The sequence below is a fragment of the Neolamprologus brichardi genome, chromosome 9 (assembly GCF_056152115.1).
Source record: "Neolamprologus brichardi isolate AB-2024 chromosome 9, ASM5615211v1, whole genome shotgun sequence".
NCBI lineage: Eukaryota > Metazoa > Chordata > Actinopteri > Cichliformes > Cichlidae > Neolamprologus > Neolamprologus brichardi.
Window position 1 is genome coordinate 4,058,838 of NC_142112.1, and position 18,759 is coordinate 4,077,596.

The window sequence follows — 18,759 nt, forward strand, 5'->3', positions numbered from 1 at the left end:
TTATCCGGCGGAACACCAAGGCGTTCCCAGGCCAGCCAAGAGATATAATCTGGTGGGACATGCTCGGAACACCTCACCTAGGAGGCGCCCAGGAGGCACCTCAGCTGGCTCCTTTCGATGTGGAGCAGCAGCGGCTCTACTCTGAGCCCCTCCCGGATGGCCGAACGTCTCACCCTCTCTCTAAGGGAGAGGCCAGCCACCCTTCGGAGGAAGCTCATTTCTGCCGCTTGTATCCGCGATCTCGTTCTTTCGGTCACTACCTACAGCTCGTGACCATAGGTGAGGGTAGGGACGTAGATCGACCGGTAAATTGAGAGCTTCGCTTTTACACTCAGCTCCCTCTCTGTTTAAAAATCTCCACCAAAAAAAACTTAATGGACAAAAACGTTTTACTCCATCCATTTGTTCTATTTGTCCACAGCTCTTCCAGCTCTTCTGTTGGGAAACAACAGTATTCCCAAACCAAATGAGGATTATAATCTCTACAGCACATCCTGAATCTGCCCCGGTGTCTCCTCTCAGTCGGATATGTCTGAAAATCCACACCACAGAGACGTGAGGAGGCATTCAAGTCATCTGTCATCAAGTCTTTAGTTTGATGTAGACGAGTAGCAGCTAAGCCCTTCCTAAACGACTGAGCTCTCTATCCTGGGGGCAGGCTAACCCTATAACCCAGACACCGTCTGAAGAAGCTCATTTTTACAGCTGGCATCCACAGTCTTATGTGGTCACTGTGGGACGCAGATCAGCAGGTAACTCGACAGCTTCCCTTTCACACTCAGCGTTAACTATGACAGACTGATCCGATCTCTGCAACACTCCTGACCCCGTACCAATTCATCTGTCAATTCCACACTCCCTCCGTCACTCATAAACACCTCAATTACAAACTGCCGTGGATATTCCAGCCTTTCTGACAGAGAAGCAGACTTGGAGATGTTGTGTTTTATTCCCAGATACACCAGAGTAGGCTGGACGCTGCTGTTTGATGACACGAACAGAATCAGATCATCTGCAAACGATGAAGTGAGATCTTGAGAATACGGACTCTGACAGCCTCGGGCTGCGCTGAGAAAATTTGTCTATAACTATTGAGAAACTACGGAGCCCCGCAGGGGACATGGGAGAAAAAAAAATTAAGACGGACTTTTGCGAGATCTCGCAAAAACTTTTGCGAGATCTCGCAAAACAAACTCGGGATCTCGGAAAAGTTTTAGTTGCATTCTTCGGAGGCTGCCAGCTCGAAGCTGACCGGGAGGTCGAGGCACGATGTGCCGGGAAAGCGGTGTTCCTCCCGGCTGTAGTAGGTCTCGACCGTTAGCTTCGAGCTAATGGGTGTCAGATCTCCGAAAACGTCGGAGCACTTTTGCAAATATGTGATGTCTTGTAAACCGAGCACTTCATGAGCAACAGCAGGGGTTCAAACATTCTGGCCAGAATCGGCCCAGCAAAGACTCTAGGCCAGCGGTCCCCAACCCCCGGGCCTCGGACCGGTACCGGTCCGTGAGTCGTTTGGTACCGGGCCGCGAGAGTTGAGGCTCTGGTGTGAAATGTCTGGTTTTCAGGGTTTTTATCGGTTTTCAGCGTTATTTTGTTATCGTTTTTATCGTTTACTCGGTTTTCCTGGGTCTTTTCACGTGTGTTATGAATCTGACAGCCCAGGTGGGTGGAGTCCCCCCCCCCCAAGAAATGCTGTCAGGTCCACAAAACACATGCAGACTCTCACAGATTTGAGTTCCCCTGACAGGGTAAGTAGGCGGTCTGATGCTCCATGGACAGGACAGAAACTACTGAGCAGCTCTGTGTTCAGCTTCTGCTGAGAAATAAATCTGACTCTCAAACATTCTTTCAAGTTTCTAAACAAAGACAGAAAGTTACAGATGAGCTGCTCCCATTGGTCCATTTAGTTTTGTGCCAGCCAACACTGACTCACTGCCTCCACGTACAGCAGGATACATGTTGGACTCGTTTCTGTCAAAGACATGTCAAACCCAAACATATTTAACATTATGAACACTACCTAAATGTTACTATCCTGCATGTGGCTCTTCAGTGTGGCTGAGACATTTTAACATCAGCTCATGTGAGCGACAGCTGAGCTCCAGTTGTCTTGTTTTCTGCATCAGAATAGTTTTTGCCGGCGCCGTTGGTCTGAATTATAGAGAGCTTCAGAGAAATGATGAGTAGGTATAACAGTCACTGAGTCATACGCTATGAATTGTAAGGGGGTGTTTCTACCACAGTACTAGTATTTTCTTAGCAGCTTAGCAGCTGTTAGTGATGAAGCAGATGCGTCATCTTTAAAAGTCTAAATAAAAAAAAGATTTCTAATATCGCTTTAAAGATGTTCACCATTAGTGTCCAAAGGGAGTTATATTAGGAGCGTTCCCACCCAGCGTCTAACTTTCAACTTCTTTGTTAGAAAAAAGCAGAGAATTAGACTCAGAGCAGTGATGGAGGTCAAATATTTCCAGCATGTAAACCGATCCAGCCCCCAGCTGTCGGCTCACAGGTGGGACATATTTCTGCCTGAGTCGGTAAGCAGCTGATTGGTCAGTCAGTCAGCTGCACTTCAGCTCCCACAGGGCCACAAAAATAATGACATCTATCCCTACAACAGCTTTTCAAAAGGAAAATGCAGGCACAGCACAATGAGCTATTCCAAGATTTACTTGTATTTTTGTCTCATTACAGATGCCGGTCTGACGCTGTCAGCAGCACACAAGCACACACGGGTGGAGAAATGCTGATGTCATCAGTGTGAGACAGCTGACAGGAGGATGTGGGGGGGATCCTGTCATGTTTTGACGGCTAAAGCATTTGTTTCCGTCCACTTAAGGTTGCATTTTTGGAACAGTTTCTAAACAGCATCCATAAATAATACATTTCCAGGAATGAGTTTTTACTTATTTACTGAACGGAAAAGTGTTGACAAGACTAGCAGTTAGCACAGTGTGTCAGCTCCTCGTGAGGAGGGGGGAGACACGGCACCACAGCACACACTCTGGAGACCCAGCAGAGCAGAGGTGCCAAGCACAGATATGTTGCACATGCATATTAGATATTAGTAATATGAGTTGACTCTGGACCATAGGCAGTAGTTTCCCTGAGCTCAGTACGCTGTATGTCAGGGAAACAAAGAGGCAGACAACAACTAACAAGACATGTTCATCCTCATAAAGCTTCAGTGCACTTAGTGAGCACACGTGAACAGTTCAGCCAGAGATTCCTCGTTGGTGACGATGCAGGAAGTGAAACTGAAGGCTGTTGGTTTCAGCCTGGAAACATGTTTCTTCTCTTCTTAATATGGTGTAAACTAGAGGTGGGAATCACCATACATCCCACGATACGATATTATTGCAATTTTTTAAAATATTTTGCGATATTCAGATTCTGTACATAAAGGTAAACTTTATCAATATTCATTTTCTCTAATATCAAAGTCTCACACTCAGTCTTTCTCTCATTTCAGTTTGATTGTTGACAAACTGAACGGTTTGTATTACAGTCTAGTCCAACTTAACTGAATCAACCATCTGGTACAATTATAGCTATTCTGAACTATGCAGTTTATGAAAACTATGCAGCCCCTTCAGCAACTGAAGAATTTGAAAGTAAATTAAAACAAAATATAATTTTACATTAAATAAAAAAGTTTTAAACTTAATTAAAATAAAACATGTCTTAAATTAAAATAAGTAAACTGTCATGTTTATTGCTGCCAAAAACAAGTTAAACACATTTGGACAGTGAAGGAATGTCAGGATTCTTGCTCAGAAAAAGGATCAACATGCTCTGAAGTCAGAGCACAAAAACCTTTTTTGTAACAAAATATCAATTTCTGCTGTCCCTGTATCCATACATTATTAGCAAACAAAATATCACCATGCTACACAGTATCGATTTTTTCCCCACCCCTAGTGTAAACTTTAACTTCACATCATTTCAAATCTCATTAATAGTAATTATGGCTATTTAAATAAGCAGTAATTATTCTTAATGTGAGCAGTTTATTAGAGTCTTAAACTTCTCGGGCTGAAAAAGTACCAGAAACTTATGGCGTTATTTTTGTGCCTCTATTCTGAGCACACGTAAAAGAAATGCAGGTGCAAGTGTCGCATTTTGAGGAGAAAAGCTAAATTTGAGTGAACAAGATTCATCGCTGTGTGCAAAAAATGTATTTCAGTGTTTGCTATTATCCACACGCACACACATACAATAGCAGCCTCTCTCGCTCAGTTTTTGCAATTTTGTTTTTACGTCCCATCAGAATTGCGGCATAAAAATAAGGCTGTAGGAAACTGAAGTTCTAGTACTTTAGGATCACATGACGCATGTCGTTGAACTATGGGAAGCTGTGGGAGCACCCACAGCTTCTTACCTGTGTAGGAGCAGAGCACATGGGATCAGGAGGTTCACAGTTCAGTTAGTGACAGTGCTAACCAGAGGTGGTAATCCGATTACTTTTTTCAAGTAACGAGTAAAGTAAGGGATTACTATTGCAAAAACAGTAATCAGATTACCGTTACTTTCCCGTAGGAACGCTGCGTTACTGCGTTACTAAAACCATGATTTTCTTGCGAGAATGTCTCATGACAGTGACGTAAGCGAGTGCGACGTTCGTGACAACAGCTGTGTGCAGATCAATAATGGATCATATATCGAGTGCAGAGAGAGTATGAGCGTGCAGCGTTTAAAGCGTGGAAGTACTGACCTTACTTTGAGTTTGATTCCATAAAAAGTGACAAAAACATTAGTGTCCGTTGTGCGTGGGAAGAAAACTTCTTTTTACAGCAAAAAAACCCCTAAACTTCCAAACAAGCACCGAGTAGCTACGACGTAATGGGAAACTCACAGAGAAACTCGCGGATTCTTCCACTGACCGCTGCACACCTGCACCAGGGTAAACCTCCGCCTACCCCACTCCTGCTTTACAGGTGAAAATAGAGCAACAGGACCGCTAGTCTTTGACTTTATTTATTTTCTGCTGTGTTTTACTTGCATCTATTTGAAAGACTGAGTGTAAACACACAAAATATTTTATTTTATGTGCTGGAATGTGCAGAAAATAGGTTTAAATGTTAAACTAATTTCTTCCAGTCAGAGAATGTTGCAGATAATTAAATTTTTGCTTGATGCATAAAGTTAAAAGATTAAAACTAATAAAACAAGTTTTAAAAAGAGACTTTTCCATTTGATTACATTTTGTATGATGATTATGCAGAAAAAGTAGAATTGAGCTGAAAGATCTATCGCTTTATCACCTATTCAGGTTGTAAATCGTGTTTTTAAAAAGTAACTAAGTAACTAAGCAATTAATTACTTTTGAAAATAAGTAATCAGTAAAGTAACGGGATTACTTTTTTTGGGAAGTAATCAGTAATTAGTAACTGATTACTTCTTTCAAGTAACTTGACCAACACTGGTGCTAACCACTGAGCTGCACAACTGCTCACACTGCAAAGCTGCATTTAAACCTGCAGGTTTTGAGCATTTCAGTGAGACAAAGCAAAGGAGACAGCAGGGGTTTTGCACATGCTCGGGTCGCAGTTTTCACTTTCATTCATCATATTTGTATTTTTAATCCACCACTAAATGTTTAAATGCTTACTGCAGCACCTCACATCTAACTTTAACAGCAACAGAAACAGTCCGGTGCACAGTCTAAGGTCATCTGACCAAAATCTCCAATCTCCTCCTGAACAGTTTCGGTCATGCAGCGTGGAACTTTTCCAGAGTTCCAGTCCCCAACAGTCGTTAGGAGTGATAATCCCATAATCACTGCCATCCTTAATGGGCTGTTTCGCTCTGAAGTGTCTCAGGCTGCAGTGTGTACCGCGTCTCCCTGTGCCTTAATGAAGTTATGCAGATTTATGCAAATGAGGTCTAATCCCCGGGACACTGGGGACTCCGGAGTCCTTAAGTCGGTTAGCTGGCCTTTTCTGTGCCACCGCTCTTGAGGTGGCACAGTGAATGAGACAGGAAGTCCAAATGAGCAAGTGAAGACAAAGCAAGAGTAGATGAGAGGTGTGTGATGAAGTTTAGGAGGAACCCGTAGGAGGCGACTTGATGAATGGGAGGCTGAGAGAGAAAGGGCAGCTGCCAGGAGATAAAGCAGTGACAGAGTGAGGCACAGGCTGAGAAGGAGAGCAAAGCACTGGGATCTACCAAGAACACGGACAGGCGCGAGCATTTTTGGATTTAGAGAGATAGGAGGTGCACTCCCTCAGAGCTGCTCTCCAGAAAAATCTGAAACATGTTGATAACAGCAGCCATATCTGAGGATGAATTCCACCTGAATAAGAAATGTGTCTGTTTCTATAAACGAGCAGTTCTTGTAAATCAATAGTCCCTGACCTCCTTTCTAAGGCTCCTCTGCATTTCATATCAAAGCCTTGCAATCTGCAGACTCACACCTGCTGAGATTTTTGCAGCATTATAAGAAACAGCTGTGCTCTGTGACCAAACCTGCAACCGACTGAAATGCATAACTTCATGTTTCACATGATGTTTTCTAGCACCAAAGCTACAAAGTTGCATTATTCCCTCCAAAGGCAAACATGGGTGGCACAGTAAGGTGTAAATACATTATTCCATTGAGGAAATTAATGACTGGTTGTGCCACAATTTTCTCCAGCTAAACAAAAACAAAACTGAGGTAATACAGACAGTGGAACAATGTCAGTCTTAGTTTTACTGGATCTCAGTGCAGCATTTGATACAGTTGACCACAACATATTACTCAAACGACTGGAGAACTGGACAGGTCTTTCAGGAACTGTGCTAAACTGGTTCAAAACATACTTAGAAAACAGGAAATACTTTGTATCAATAGGTAACTTCACATCTGAGCAGACAAGTATCACATGTGGAGTTCCCCAAGGTTCCATGTTGGGACCCCTTCTGTTTAACATCTACATGCTCCCACTGGCACAGATTATAAAGAACAACACAATAAACTATCACAGCTATGCAGATGACACACAAGTATATATCACAATGTCACCAGGAGACCAAGGCCCTGTACAGGCTCTTGGTAAATGCACTGAGGAAATTAATGACTGGTTGTGCCACAATTTTCTCCAGCTAAACAAAAACAAAACTGAGGTAATAGTCTTTGGCGCCAAAGAAAAACGATTACAGGTCACCAGAGAACTTCTATACACCTAAAAACCACAAACCAGGCGAGAAATGTGGGTGTAGTGATGGATGCAGACCTAAACTTAGAAAAACACATTAAGACAATAACAAAATCAGCTTACTATCACCTCAAGAATATATCAAGGATAAAAGATCTGATGTCCCAACAGGACCTGGAAAAACTAGTCCATGCATTCATCTTTAGTAGGCTTAGTGTAACAGCATCTTTACAGGTCTACCTAAAAAATCAGTCAGACAACTACAGCTCATTCAGAACTCTGCTGCTCGAGTCCTCACTAAGACCAAAAAAGTGGACCACATCAGTCCAGCTCTGAGGTCTTTACACTGGCTGCCTGTCCGTCAGAGGATAGACTTTAAAGTTCTGATGCTGGTCTATAAAGCTCTGAATGGTTTAGGACCAAAATACATCAGTGACCTCCTGACCCAGTATGAACCTTCCAGATCCCTCAGGTCATCTGGATCCGGTCTTTTATCACTTCCCAGAGTCAGAACCAGACACGGAGAAGCTGCATTCAGCTTTTATGCTCCTTATATCTGGAACAAACTCCCAGAAAGCCTCAGATCAGCTGAAACACTCAGTTTATTTAAATCCAGGTTGAAGACTCACCTGTTCTCAGCTGCATTTTAACAAAACACCAAATCCGCACTTAAGCTTAAATTTCAAAACTTACATTTTAACTACTGATTTTATCTGTTTTGATTTTATCTACTGTTTTGTTTGTTTGTTTGTTTGTTTGTTTGTTTGTTTGCTTGCTTGCTTGCTTGCTTGTTTGTTTGTTTGTTTGTTTGTTTGTTTGCTTGCTTGCTTGCTTGCTTGTTTGTTTGCTTGTTTGTTTGTTTGTTTGCTTGCTTGCTTGTTTGTTTGCTTGTTCAAAACGTACATTTTAACTACTGATTTTATCTGTTTTGATTGTTTGTTTGTTTGTTTGCTTGTTTTAATCAATTTTAAATCATGCTTTTTATTTGTTTTTGTTTCTAATGTCTCTGTAAAGCACTTTGAATCACCTTGTTGTTGAATTGTGCTATATAAATAAACTTGCCTTGCCTATTCCAGCAAACTAATTCAAGGCAGACATGAGTGAATCCTGCAGTTGGAAACTTTGTTTATGCTGTTTTTAAACAAGCGGCCGATTCATCAGCGTTGATCACTGTGAGGGACAAAAGATGGGCAATGTGGTAGTGTGTGTTTTTATCATGTTAAAGATACATGTTAGTAGTGTCCTGTTAGCTCGACATGTTATCGTCTCCTCAAACATACTTTGGATGCATTTTGTTTTTCTGTTTTTATTGTGTTTTGTGTGCTTTTGCACTTTTTTCTGTTTGGAGGTGTTTGAACAGACAAGTAACAAATAAAACCATAACTTCACAGGTAACGAGACAGTACATGCAGGATAAACTGCATAGTTTGCAAAATTGTGGTGCATTTTGCAGTAATAGCCCGTTTTGAATGAGCAATGATGAGGTACAACTGTCATTATCTCAAATAGATTTTCATAACAAATGCTCTACAGTAAGGATTAGGATGCTTTAATTCCAGTTGTTCCTGCTTTTTAAAGCTAACAGAGGGAATTGCAGGACAACTTAAGCACAGATCTACTTTGAAATGTTGTCACAGACTTCTGATGCAGTTGTAACTGAACGATGACAGAATGGCATCATTCAGTCTTTACGTGTCTAAACTATCAGAGAAACACATGAAATGTGTCCATGGTGAAAAACTCCTGAGTGGGATTGTTTCTTCTTTATTCATCTTTGCTTCTGTCTCAGTTTGACATCAAGGTGAGGGATAAACCTCCTGATTACCTGACTGGCTGCTGTTGATGCACTCAGGCTTGTTTCATCTCGGCATTAGGAAAAAAGCACAGTAGGGAAGCATCGTTTGATGCGTTAGTCTTCGGGGCGCTACTTCTTCGTTTTTAATGAAAGGCTCTACCAATTAAAAGCTGATGATGCAGAAGGAGATGGGATCCTCCCAGACCCTCGTGGCACGAGAAAGCAGACTGTGAGCTTGTTTTTCTCAATCACTGTGTAGCTGCGAACCGAATTTAAAAACTCAACTCAAGTCATTAAAGCAGAAAAACACAAACGCATAACACTGCAGTATTTGACTTCACGCACAACTGCAAAATCTGGTCCTTAGCAGGCCTCAAAATAAAACACAACAAAAATATGAGTTACCAAAAATGAGGCCGAAAGGCAGAAATATGAAAAACTAAGTTCACCTTTTCTCACTTCAGGAAAAAAGAAATTAACAGCTGGAAGCGAGACGTTGCTCAGCAAATGCATTTGATTAACTGATCATCGGTAAGTGTGAGCTCCTCTAAAAGGCTGCTGCTGCGGTGCATTCAGGTGACTTAATGCCAAGCAGGGAAACATCAGCACCGATCTCAGAGAAGCAGCTGCTGCTACCCATCAATCTGGGAAGAGTTATAAGCCCATTTCCATCATTCCACAGTATGAACGGCTATTCAAGTGGAAAATATTCAAAATAGTTTCCAATCTTCCCAAAAGTGGACGTCTTAGCAAACGTATCCCAAGGTCAGACCGAGTGTTGCTCAGAGACACTGTAAAAAAAACTACCCAAGAGCAACATCCCAAACCTGTTGGCCTTGATCACTTTTGGAACAACGTCCTGTGGACACATTAGTCCAAAGTGGGGCTGATTGGCCATGAAGTACAGTTCCGGAGGGGGGGGGGGGCACCCTGCAGTGATTGGGCTGAACCAAAGTAAGGCCGTCTGTGTGACAGTCATGACCAGTGTTGGTCAAGTTGCTTGAAAAAAGTAATCAGTTACCAATTACTGATTACTTCCCCAAAAAAGTAATCCCGTTACTTTACTGATTACTTATTTTCAAAAGTAATTAATTACTTAGTTACTCAGTTACTTTTTAAAAACACGATTTACACCCTGAATAGGTGATAAAGTGATAGATCTTTCAGCCCAATTCTACTTTTTCTGCATAATCATCATACAAAATGTAATCAAATGGAAAAGTCTCTTTTTAAAACTTGTTTTATTAGTTTTAATCTTTTAACTTTATGCATCAAGCAAACATTTAATTATCTGCAACATTCTCTGACTGGAAGAAATTAGTTTAATATTTAAACCTATTTTCTGCACATTCCAGAACATAATATATATATATATATATATATATATATATATATATATTTGTGTTTACACTCAGTCTTTCAAATAGATGCAAGTAAAACACAGCAGAAAATAAATAAAGTCACAGACTAGCGGTCCTGTTGCTCTATTTTCACCTGTAAAGCAGGAGTGGGGTAGGCGGAGGTTTACCCTGGTGCAGGTGTGCAGCGGTCAGTGGAAGAATCCGCGAGTTTCTCTGTGAGTTTCCCATTACGTCGTAGCTACTCGGTGCTTGTTTGGAAGTTTAGGGGTTTTTTCGCTGTAAAAAGAAGTTTTCTTCTCACGCACAACGGACACTAATGTTTTTGTCACTTTTTATGGAATCAAACTCAAAGTAAGGTCAGTACTTCCACGCTTTAAACGCTGCACGCTCATACTCTCTCTGCACTCGATATATGATCCATTGTTGATCTGCACACAGCTGTTGTCACGAACGTCGCACTCGCTTACGTCACTGTCATGAGACATTCTCGCAAAAAAAATCACGGTTTTAGTAACGCAGTAACGCAGAGTTCCTACGGGAAAGTAACGGTAATCTAATTACTGTTTTTACTTTACTCGTTACTTGAAAAAAGTAATTGGATTACAGTAACACGTTATTGCCCATCTCTGGTCATGACTTGGCCCAAACAACAGAATAATGATCCCAAGCATATCAACTCATCTCATAAAGCCATATTTTATGTTTCATGTTTAAACAGGAGTGTTAACACAGCTGTGTCATTGCTGCATTATAACACAACCAAGTGTTGAGTTTGTTGCAGAAAAACGAGGCGATGAAGGTGAATCTTTGCTAACTTTTAATTTGTTACAAATGTGTTCTTGAGCTGTGATGGATCAAATTCCAGGGAGCAGCTGGAGCAGTGAGTGTAACACACTCGTCTCCTTAACAGCAGCAGAGTAAGTTTAAATGTACTATACTTACTCTTCTAAAAACGTGACTGTGGTGTCAGGTAGCTGCCACCACCAAAACAGCGTGCGAGCGTGGGCGGCATAATCTGAGTGAAGCTGCTCATTATAAAACCCAAAAGGAGGATGAGGATGAATCACATGTTGCACAAAAGACAAATAATTGTTTCAACCTCATTTCAACAAGGAGACGCACAAGCTGGAGAGGATGGCTACACACCCTCTTCCCCCTCAGCACCCCCAGCAGGTACCACGTTGCTTCGCTGAATACGCGCCCACGTAACGCCAGAAGGCAGTTAGCCGTGGCTGCACGTCGGGCATCTGTGGAGGGAGGAGACGGGTGGAGGGAGGTGGAGGGAAGGCTGGTTGTCAGCTGAGACAAGGAGCAGTAAGGAGGAAGGAGCAAGTTGGAGAGGAGTGTTTACAAACTCCAGGAGTTTACAAGTACATGAGTGTGCATGTGTGTGTGTGTGTGTGTGTGTCTCTGTGTGTGTGAATGAGAGAGAAAGGAAGACAAAGAGTGTGAGAGACGAGTGATTTCACAGCGATCTCGAGGCTCTGACTCACTGCTGACTCCAGCAGCAGCGTTGCTGTGTTTACACCTCAGAATGAAACAGATGGAGCAGAAGAACGAACCACCAGAGACGACCCTGCTCTGTTTATTATGGGCTGTTCAAGTATCGCCAATATTGACGTCTTTTTGTTTGTCATTTTTAATATTGTTGAATTGTCTAATATCATTTTCTAAACTGTGCACCTGCAGGGAAACAGGCGACATTTGTTCTGTATCGCTGTCACAACCATCCAAGAAGAAAGCAGATGGAGCGCTCACATGTCCGATCACAGCCTGATCCGTGTATCCCAGCCATATGTTGTTGTGGGTGTGTGCAACATTTCTGTCTTCCTGCCCTGGAGCATCAGACTCGAGTGTAACCTTGAGTGGATCAAGGCATCAAAGCCCAGAGAAACGTGGAGCTCAAGGACGCTCAGGTGGCTGACCTGCTGTCACAGCAAAAAGAGACTCAACAGGCAAACTAAATCCTGTATACACTTTATTCTATTGATGTGTGTTATTTGTGTGTCAAATCAGTTCCTTAAAAGTGGAAAGATTGGTGTCAATCTGAATAAAGAATCTGACTTTGCAAATTTAAGAAAATGAGGAAGCTGCAGCCTGTTGTCTGTGTGTGAGTCTGAGGTGAGCAGCGATTTAGGATTCGACAAAATGCAGCAACATGGAAGCACCGACCATGCTTCCTCTAACGGTCAAGCTCCAAAGGTGTCCAGGTGTCCTCTCCCTTACCTTTTAAAGGTAAGGGAGAGGACACCTGGACACTGCCTGCTAGAGTTGAATTATCAGTAACTACAGTGGGATGCAAAAGTTTGGGCAACCTTGCTAATAGTCATTATTTATGCACCTGCCTGATTTTGTTTAAACAATTATGGCACACTTTCTGTAAATCCAATAAACTTCATTTCACTTCTCAAACATCACTGTGTGTCTCCTGTATGATTTATTTAACTGACATTTTTATTGCAACAACCAACGATTTAAACAGGAAAATAATGACTATTAACGCTTTAAAGCCGCTCTGTGTAGAGCAACTACTTTTAAATTCCGGTAGCTCTGCAACCACGTGAGCTAGCGCAATATTTTTTTTTGCATATGAAACCGGAGGAGTTGTACTTACATCTTCTGCCATCAGCTTGTCCTCGGTCACAGTTTCCTTCCACATATAGCTTTGCAAAAACTGCATAAAAAGCACTTGCAGCAACAAAAACATAATATTCCAGAAACACGCTTTGCCGATCCGATCAGCTGTTTGTAACACTTCCTACGTTAGAATAGACGTCAGCGCGAACTTTCACATGTCCGCCATGACCTGCCCAAAAGTGAAGTGACGTCATTTTGCGGAAATGTAGTTTTTTACCATCAGGGCCTCATGAGCCTATACTGGTGTTTTTAAAAGTTATGTTTGACTTTATGACTTTCTGTGTCGTTTCTGGGATGCTTAGGACTCATATTGCACTGCTGGAAATAGTTTATTTTGATGCATATGCTGCTTTTTTGCAAATTTGCATTATAATATTTATTTTCATTTTTCCTGCAGTATATAAAAATTGGTGTATTTCAAAAATAAAACTATGAAGACACTCAAAATAAATTTCCTGTGGTGGGAAACTATTTTGTGCAACTTTTTTGTATTTACAGTTTTGAGGGATAAGCCTCTTAAATTTCTCTAACTAGAAATATATGTTAAAATAACAAAAACGATTTTCAATTTTTTTGTAGTTTATTGCACTTTTTTGCAATTTATGTAATTACTATGAACTTAATGCAGACATATTATTAAAATTTAGGCTGTAATGGTTGTATTGATGTATAGCAACTTGAAATGCTCCCAAAAATGGCTCCACAGCATGTAAAAATATGATATAAGCTCTGGCGGACTTGGTTCTATGGTAGGTCTTAAAGGGTTAACAAGGCTGCCCAAACATTTGCATCCCACTGTGTGTATGAACACAACAGTTACATCTGACTTTTCAGGCAGTAGAAAATATAAACTGGTATATCAGCCTGATCGAGTGTTATTCATGCAGTAACAGCGAGCTATCTGACGCCTTCTCAAACAGGAAATGGTTAATATTCTCTTAAGAGACTTCAGAATATGGAGTTTGCCTGACGTTACATTCATTACATTAATATGTGAAAATATTTGTTATTTATATGCATGTAACATCTGACTGTGTGTGCATGTGAGAACACGTCACTCAGCACAGTAGTGAGGCTCACTGATTGCATAGCAATGACACAGAGGAAGATACATGTCTGCACACCATCGTCCTCCTGCATCCATACGTCTGATACGCTCATTATCGCTTCAGTCGTCTGTATCTAAAGATGACTAAAGGTAACTTCAGTCCAACCAGGTCGCCTAAAACTAAACAGCAGAGCCAATTATCTGTCAGCTCTGGCCCAGCGTTCAACACAGCAGCGTGTGAAGGATGTAGACTGTAAAGCTACCTGGAGCTGCTTAGTATCACAGCGCACTTGTACCTTTTCAAGCAGTCTGTGTGTGTGTACACGACAGTGGGTGGGAGTGTGGGTGGAGGAAACGGGGAGGTGGGGTTTCTATGGCAATGGAGTGTTTGTGCTTCAGCTGCAGAATGGCAACATCCTCCCTGGAGGACGGCGACTTTAAGAGTTGTAATCTGGCGAAGTCTTCTCTGAGGAGCAGCAAACACACAACACCACGTGACCCAAAAGGTCGCTGCGACCTCCCGCCTGAGTCAGGCGTGTAGAGAAGGAGGCCGTGTGTGTGGGCGGGTCACGGGGCAGACGCAGCGAGTGCACAGAGGATCAGGGTACAGTAAGGAGAGAAGGCTGATGATGGCACATGTACACGAGCTGGAAACCTCGACGGCTAAAAATGTCCTCGTGTGTTTGAACATCGCTTCCCGTTGACTTATCCTGTTATTGCCTTTAATTACATTTAATGTTTCATCTAACTAGTGTTCAGAATAAACAGAGAACCAGGATCAGTAAACATGAATTATACATTCTCTGTCAAGGCCGCTTGGAAATGAGCACGTTTGCAAACTAACTGCAGAAACACAAGGTTGGGAAACATCTGGAGCTCTGTGATACTGAATATATGAAAGTCTGGGTATGAAGTTATGACTATAGAATACATATGAAATGTCTGGGTGTACTAGTACACTGTCCTCTTTATGTGTAGACCCAGCAGTGTCATATCATACATGACAGAATTTAATGTTTCTATTTCTCAAGATTTTTGTTACTAATAAGTAACTTTTCTCATTTATCTCGCTCAATTTCAGCAGTGATCATAACCCAGCGCTGAATTAGTGAGTAAGAAACAAAAAAGTATTAAAAAGTATAGAAACAATGAAAGTGTTTGAATTTCCACCATAAGTTTGTCGTGATTGATGGTGCAACATTGACTTCTGTCTGCTACATTTTGTCACTTTTATGGATGATCTGTGGTTGTGTTGCAGCAGACTCTGACAGGTGTGAGCTCTGGTTCCTTGTGAAATACTCATGAACAACACAGTTCTACCTCACAATCATCACAATCACAGTAATCAGCACTTTCTAGCGTTATAAAAACGTGCCTGACAGTCGTGTCTAACATGATACACCTATAGCTCAAAATGACCTTTGAGCGGCTCGCATGTCTCCCGAGCGGCCTGACAGGCCCTACCTTTGCTGAAGCACACGCCTCCTTTTCCTTAACGATCCTATTTAGACCTATCAGACGTTTGGGGGGCGGGGACAATCAAAAACACCTGGAAAGAGGTGGTCCTAGGATGTTTGGGAGAAATGTTTTCAGAGTAATGGTGAAAGAAACAATATTAAAAATCTGTTGACATGTTTCTGTGTCTAGTTTAGATGATAGCACACGCTTTGATCTAAGAGTATTTCAGGTGGTAAAGTTTACTCCTTAATCATCTCCTCCACGGTTATGATATCAGCACATTATTGTAGAAGCCATCCAATCAAAAATAAAAACTCTGCTCTGCTTCTTGTAGCATGACGGCTGCTTCAGCCTCACTGTGCTCCACATGAGGAAGCTTTCTTCACTTACTGTATATCTGAGCAAAATGCTGATCAAATGAAGCCTCTTACAAAGAAAAAACAAAGATCTTTACTTTGGATTCATTTCAGCTCTCAGTGCCTTTTCCTTCGCCCAGTTCAGGGCTTTCTTAACAGATCTTGGTGTCCATTTACACTCCTCCTCTGTGCCTCCCTGTTCATTGCCCACATCCGCCGGGCACTATGACAACAGCACCAGCAGCAGGCAGGGTTACCCCGGCCATAAGCCTGGTCAGATAGCACCAATGTGAACCTCTTTGCCCTTCTCTCATAAACACGGGAAGCTTCCTGCCGCACACTGAACCAAATGCAAATCCTCAGGAAAGAGACATTTAAGATATGAACACAGCGGAGTGAGTCGGCAGCGTTCCAGCGAACAGCTGAATATGTTCACCTTTGCAGAGCCGTCCACGCTTATCAGGACGGAAAACTAAGCAAAGCAGGATTAATGTCAATTACCCAACTCCAACGTCAATTATTCAACTCGATGCACATGTGTGGAGTTTCTTCTCAGCACCTCCGTGTGAGGAACGAGTGTTTTTATGTGAAAACCTCATTTCATTTTCAGCTGCTGTCGTGACCGTTGGGAGTGCAGAGTCACATCGCTGGCTTTTCCACAGCAGGCCTGTAAACTACCCAAGAGCAAGGTGCAGGGTCGAAGGCAGGCAGCTCGTTTTCTGTTTAGACAGGGGGCTCCTGAGTAAAGACTTTAATTCAGCCAACATCTGAATGTTTATCTTCTCCGCCCTGGAGAAACTGACATTTTAAAGAGGCATTTTAATCCCTTGCATCAATATAGCCTTCACCAGCCTGGAAAATGAATGGCAATGACACACATGCACTCTTTTTCTCATCAGCCTCATCTTCATCTGCCCCGAGGTGCAGAGGACGTGCTGCTCGTGGCTGCAGAGGCACGTCTGAAGTCTGGTCACACGCTCGTGGTTGGGAACAACATGCATGATTTGCATCAAAGATAAAAGTGCCACAGGGAGGTGGGGACGGGTGGAGACGGCTTTGGATTTCATGCCCACGGGCTCTTATGCAAAATCCATCGCTTCAGATATATTGTTTGTTTTTGAAGCTTGCTGGACATCGATTAACGTGAAACATGGATTTGGAAGGCAAACGAAACTCAGGTTTATTGGCGTGCAGCGATTACTGAGTGTAAACACTGAGGACGAACCTGATTCCATGAAAGCAAGTGTGCAAAGGATGCAGATACTAACCTTTAACTAGAGGCTCCAAGTAAACTCAGGAGCGCATCAATCTGCACAAGCTCACAAACGTTTGACATCCGTAAAGTTTTGCTCGTTCCGACCCTTGTGACGTATCACGGCCATTAAGCATGCAGGGGACACCATAATTGAGGCTAATTTTGGAAAACAACGTGTCACCTCAACGTCTACATCATTAGGATGCTATTTCTAACAGCAAATCAATCACTACGCCGGGCCTCGATGAAAGCGAAGCAGGCTGTGGACGCTCGGATAAACAATCTGAAGGAGGAAAAACTAGATTCTTACTTTGACTGTCAAATTTCCTGATGATGGTGTCCAGGAAGGTGTTCTGCGGAGCCACATGGCCCCTCCGGACTGGCATCTTCGCTGCAGTGGCCCCTGGACTGCGAAAGACTTTGCGGGACTTTGAATAATATCACAGCGAGAGCGCAGTTGTCCAATCTCCGCAGCCGGGCGCACGACGCTCACGGCGCTCCCGGCATGGACGCTACAGCGCCAGGCTCAATCCGGGGGCCAAAGTTTCCCCAAGTTTGGCCGCAGAGAAAGTGAAATCTCTTTCCACGAGAAAGTGAGGAAGAGGAGAGTTCTGGAAAAGGAGGCGCGCTGTAGGATCTGAGCCGTTTTTTGCCCTCCAGTTTCCAGCCTGAGAGGCGCGAGCGTGTCTGCTTGTGTCCCCCGAGGGGAGGGTCGCCTGTCAGGTGATGTTCCTCCTGCTCTCACACTCGCTGGAGCGCGGGGGACCACTCATCCTGCGCTACAACCCGCTCCCGTGAAGCGAGCTTTCCGACGAACCTCTGTGGGGCCATGGCTCTGGCGCTGAGCTGCGCGTCTTTATTCCTCTTGTCCCACCTCCTCCTCTTCGCCACCTGAAGCTCAGCGCGTTTCACTGGGGAGGAAATGAAGAACACCGGATTGGTTACATGAAAACAGCAGAGCTCGAGAACAGCAGCCCGAAGCGTAGATCAGTGTTTTTAGGAGGTGTTCACTGTATCTCTCTCCTCCATCTCGCTGTGCGCTCTGCCAGATGACTTCAGCTCCACTCGCTTCTAACTGCGTCTCTTTTTAACCCTTTGCGCATCAGGAGCGAGATAGCCAACCTTTGATGGATGGAGGAGAAGGAGCGCGCTCTCGGCCATCCCTGCTCTCCTCACCCCAGAAAAAACACTGCTTATTACACTTCCAAGAGCTTTGCAGTTTGGGGGTTTTGGTCGCTGAAAATGTGGCCCAGATATCATTAAAGAGCGCTGCAACTGATTTAAATGCCTCAAAACAAGATGATTTGTCACAAAGATGATCTTGTAATGAATGTGCGGTGCAGGTGAAAGGCTGCCGTTGTTAACAGGTGTTCGGCTTTGTGCTGCATTACCTGTCCTCAGCAGCTATGGGAGGGATTCAGTTTACATCCACGCCCTGCTCCTGTGCTGTGTAACAAAAGACTCACATCCATACCTCACAAAGGAACATTCACCTGCGCCAAAGTGAAGCGTGTCTCTCTGCCCGAGCTGATCCTGAATCAGCGCGTTTGCCGCGGATAACGAAAGGCCGTTTAAAACGCGCTGCTGGTGCTTCTTTATTGTGCTTCAGGGAGGGTCGGATGGGGATTCACCACTCAGCCTGCTCAGCTACGTCACAAGGGTTCCCCCCTTCCGTCAACCTGGGGATGATGCCTTCACGGAGCGTCGGGT

General features: G+C 43.2%; 1 protein-coding gene across 1 annotated transcript in view; it reads right to left on the reverse strand.

Annotated features, from left to right (window-relative positions):
* kcnh2b (potassium voltage-gated channel, subfamily H (eag-related), member 2b) overlaps positions 1 to 17,848 on the reverse strand; it is a 296,712-nt gene extending 278,864 nt beyond the window's left edge. The window contains exon 1 of the mRNA XM_087845832.1: positions 17,360 to 17,848. Within this exon, the coding sequence (XP_087701958.1) occupies positions 17,360 to 17,435 (76 nt within the window). The 5' untranslated portion in view covers positions 17,436 to 17,848. The remainder of the gene's footprint in view (positions 1 to 17,359) is intronic.
* Between the last annotated feature and the right edge of the window lie 911 nt (positions 17,849 to 18,759).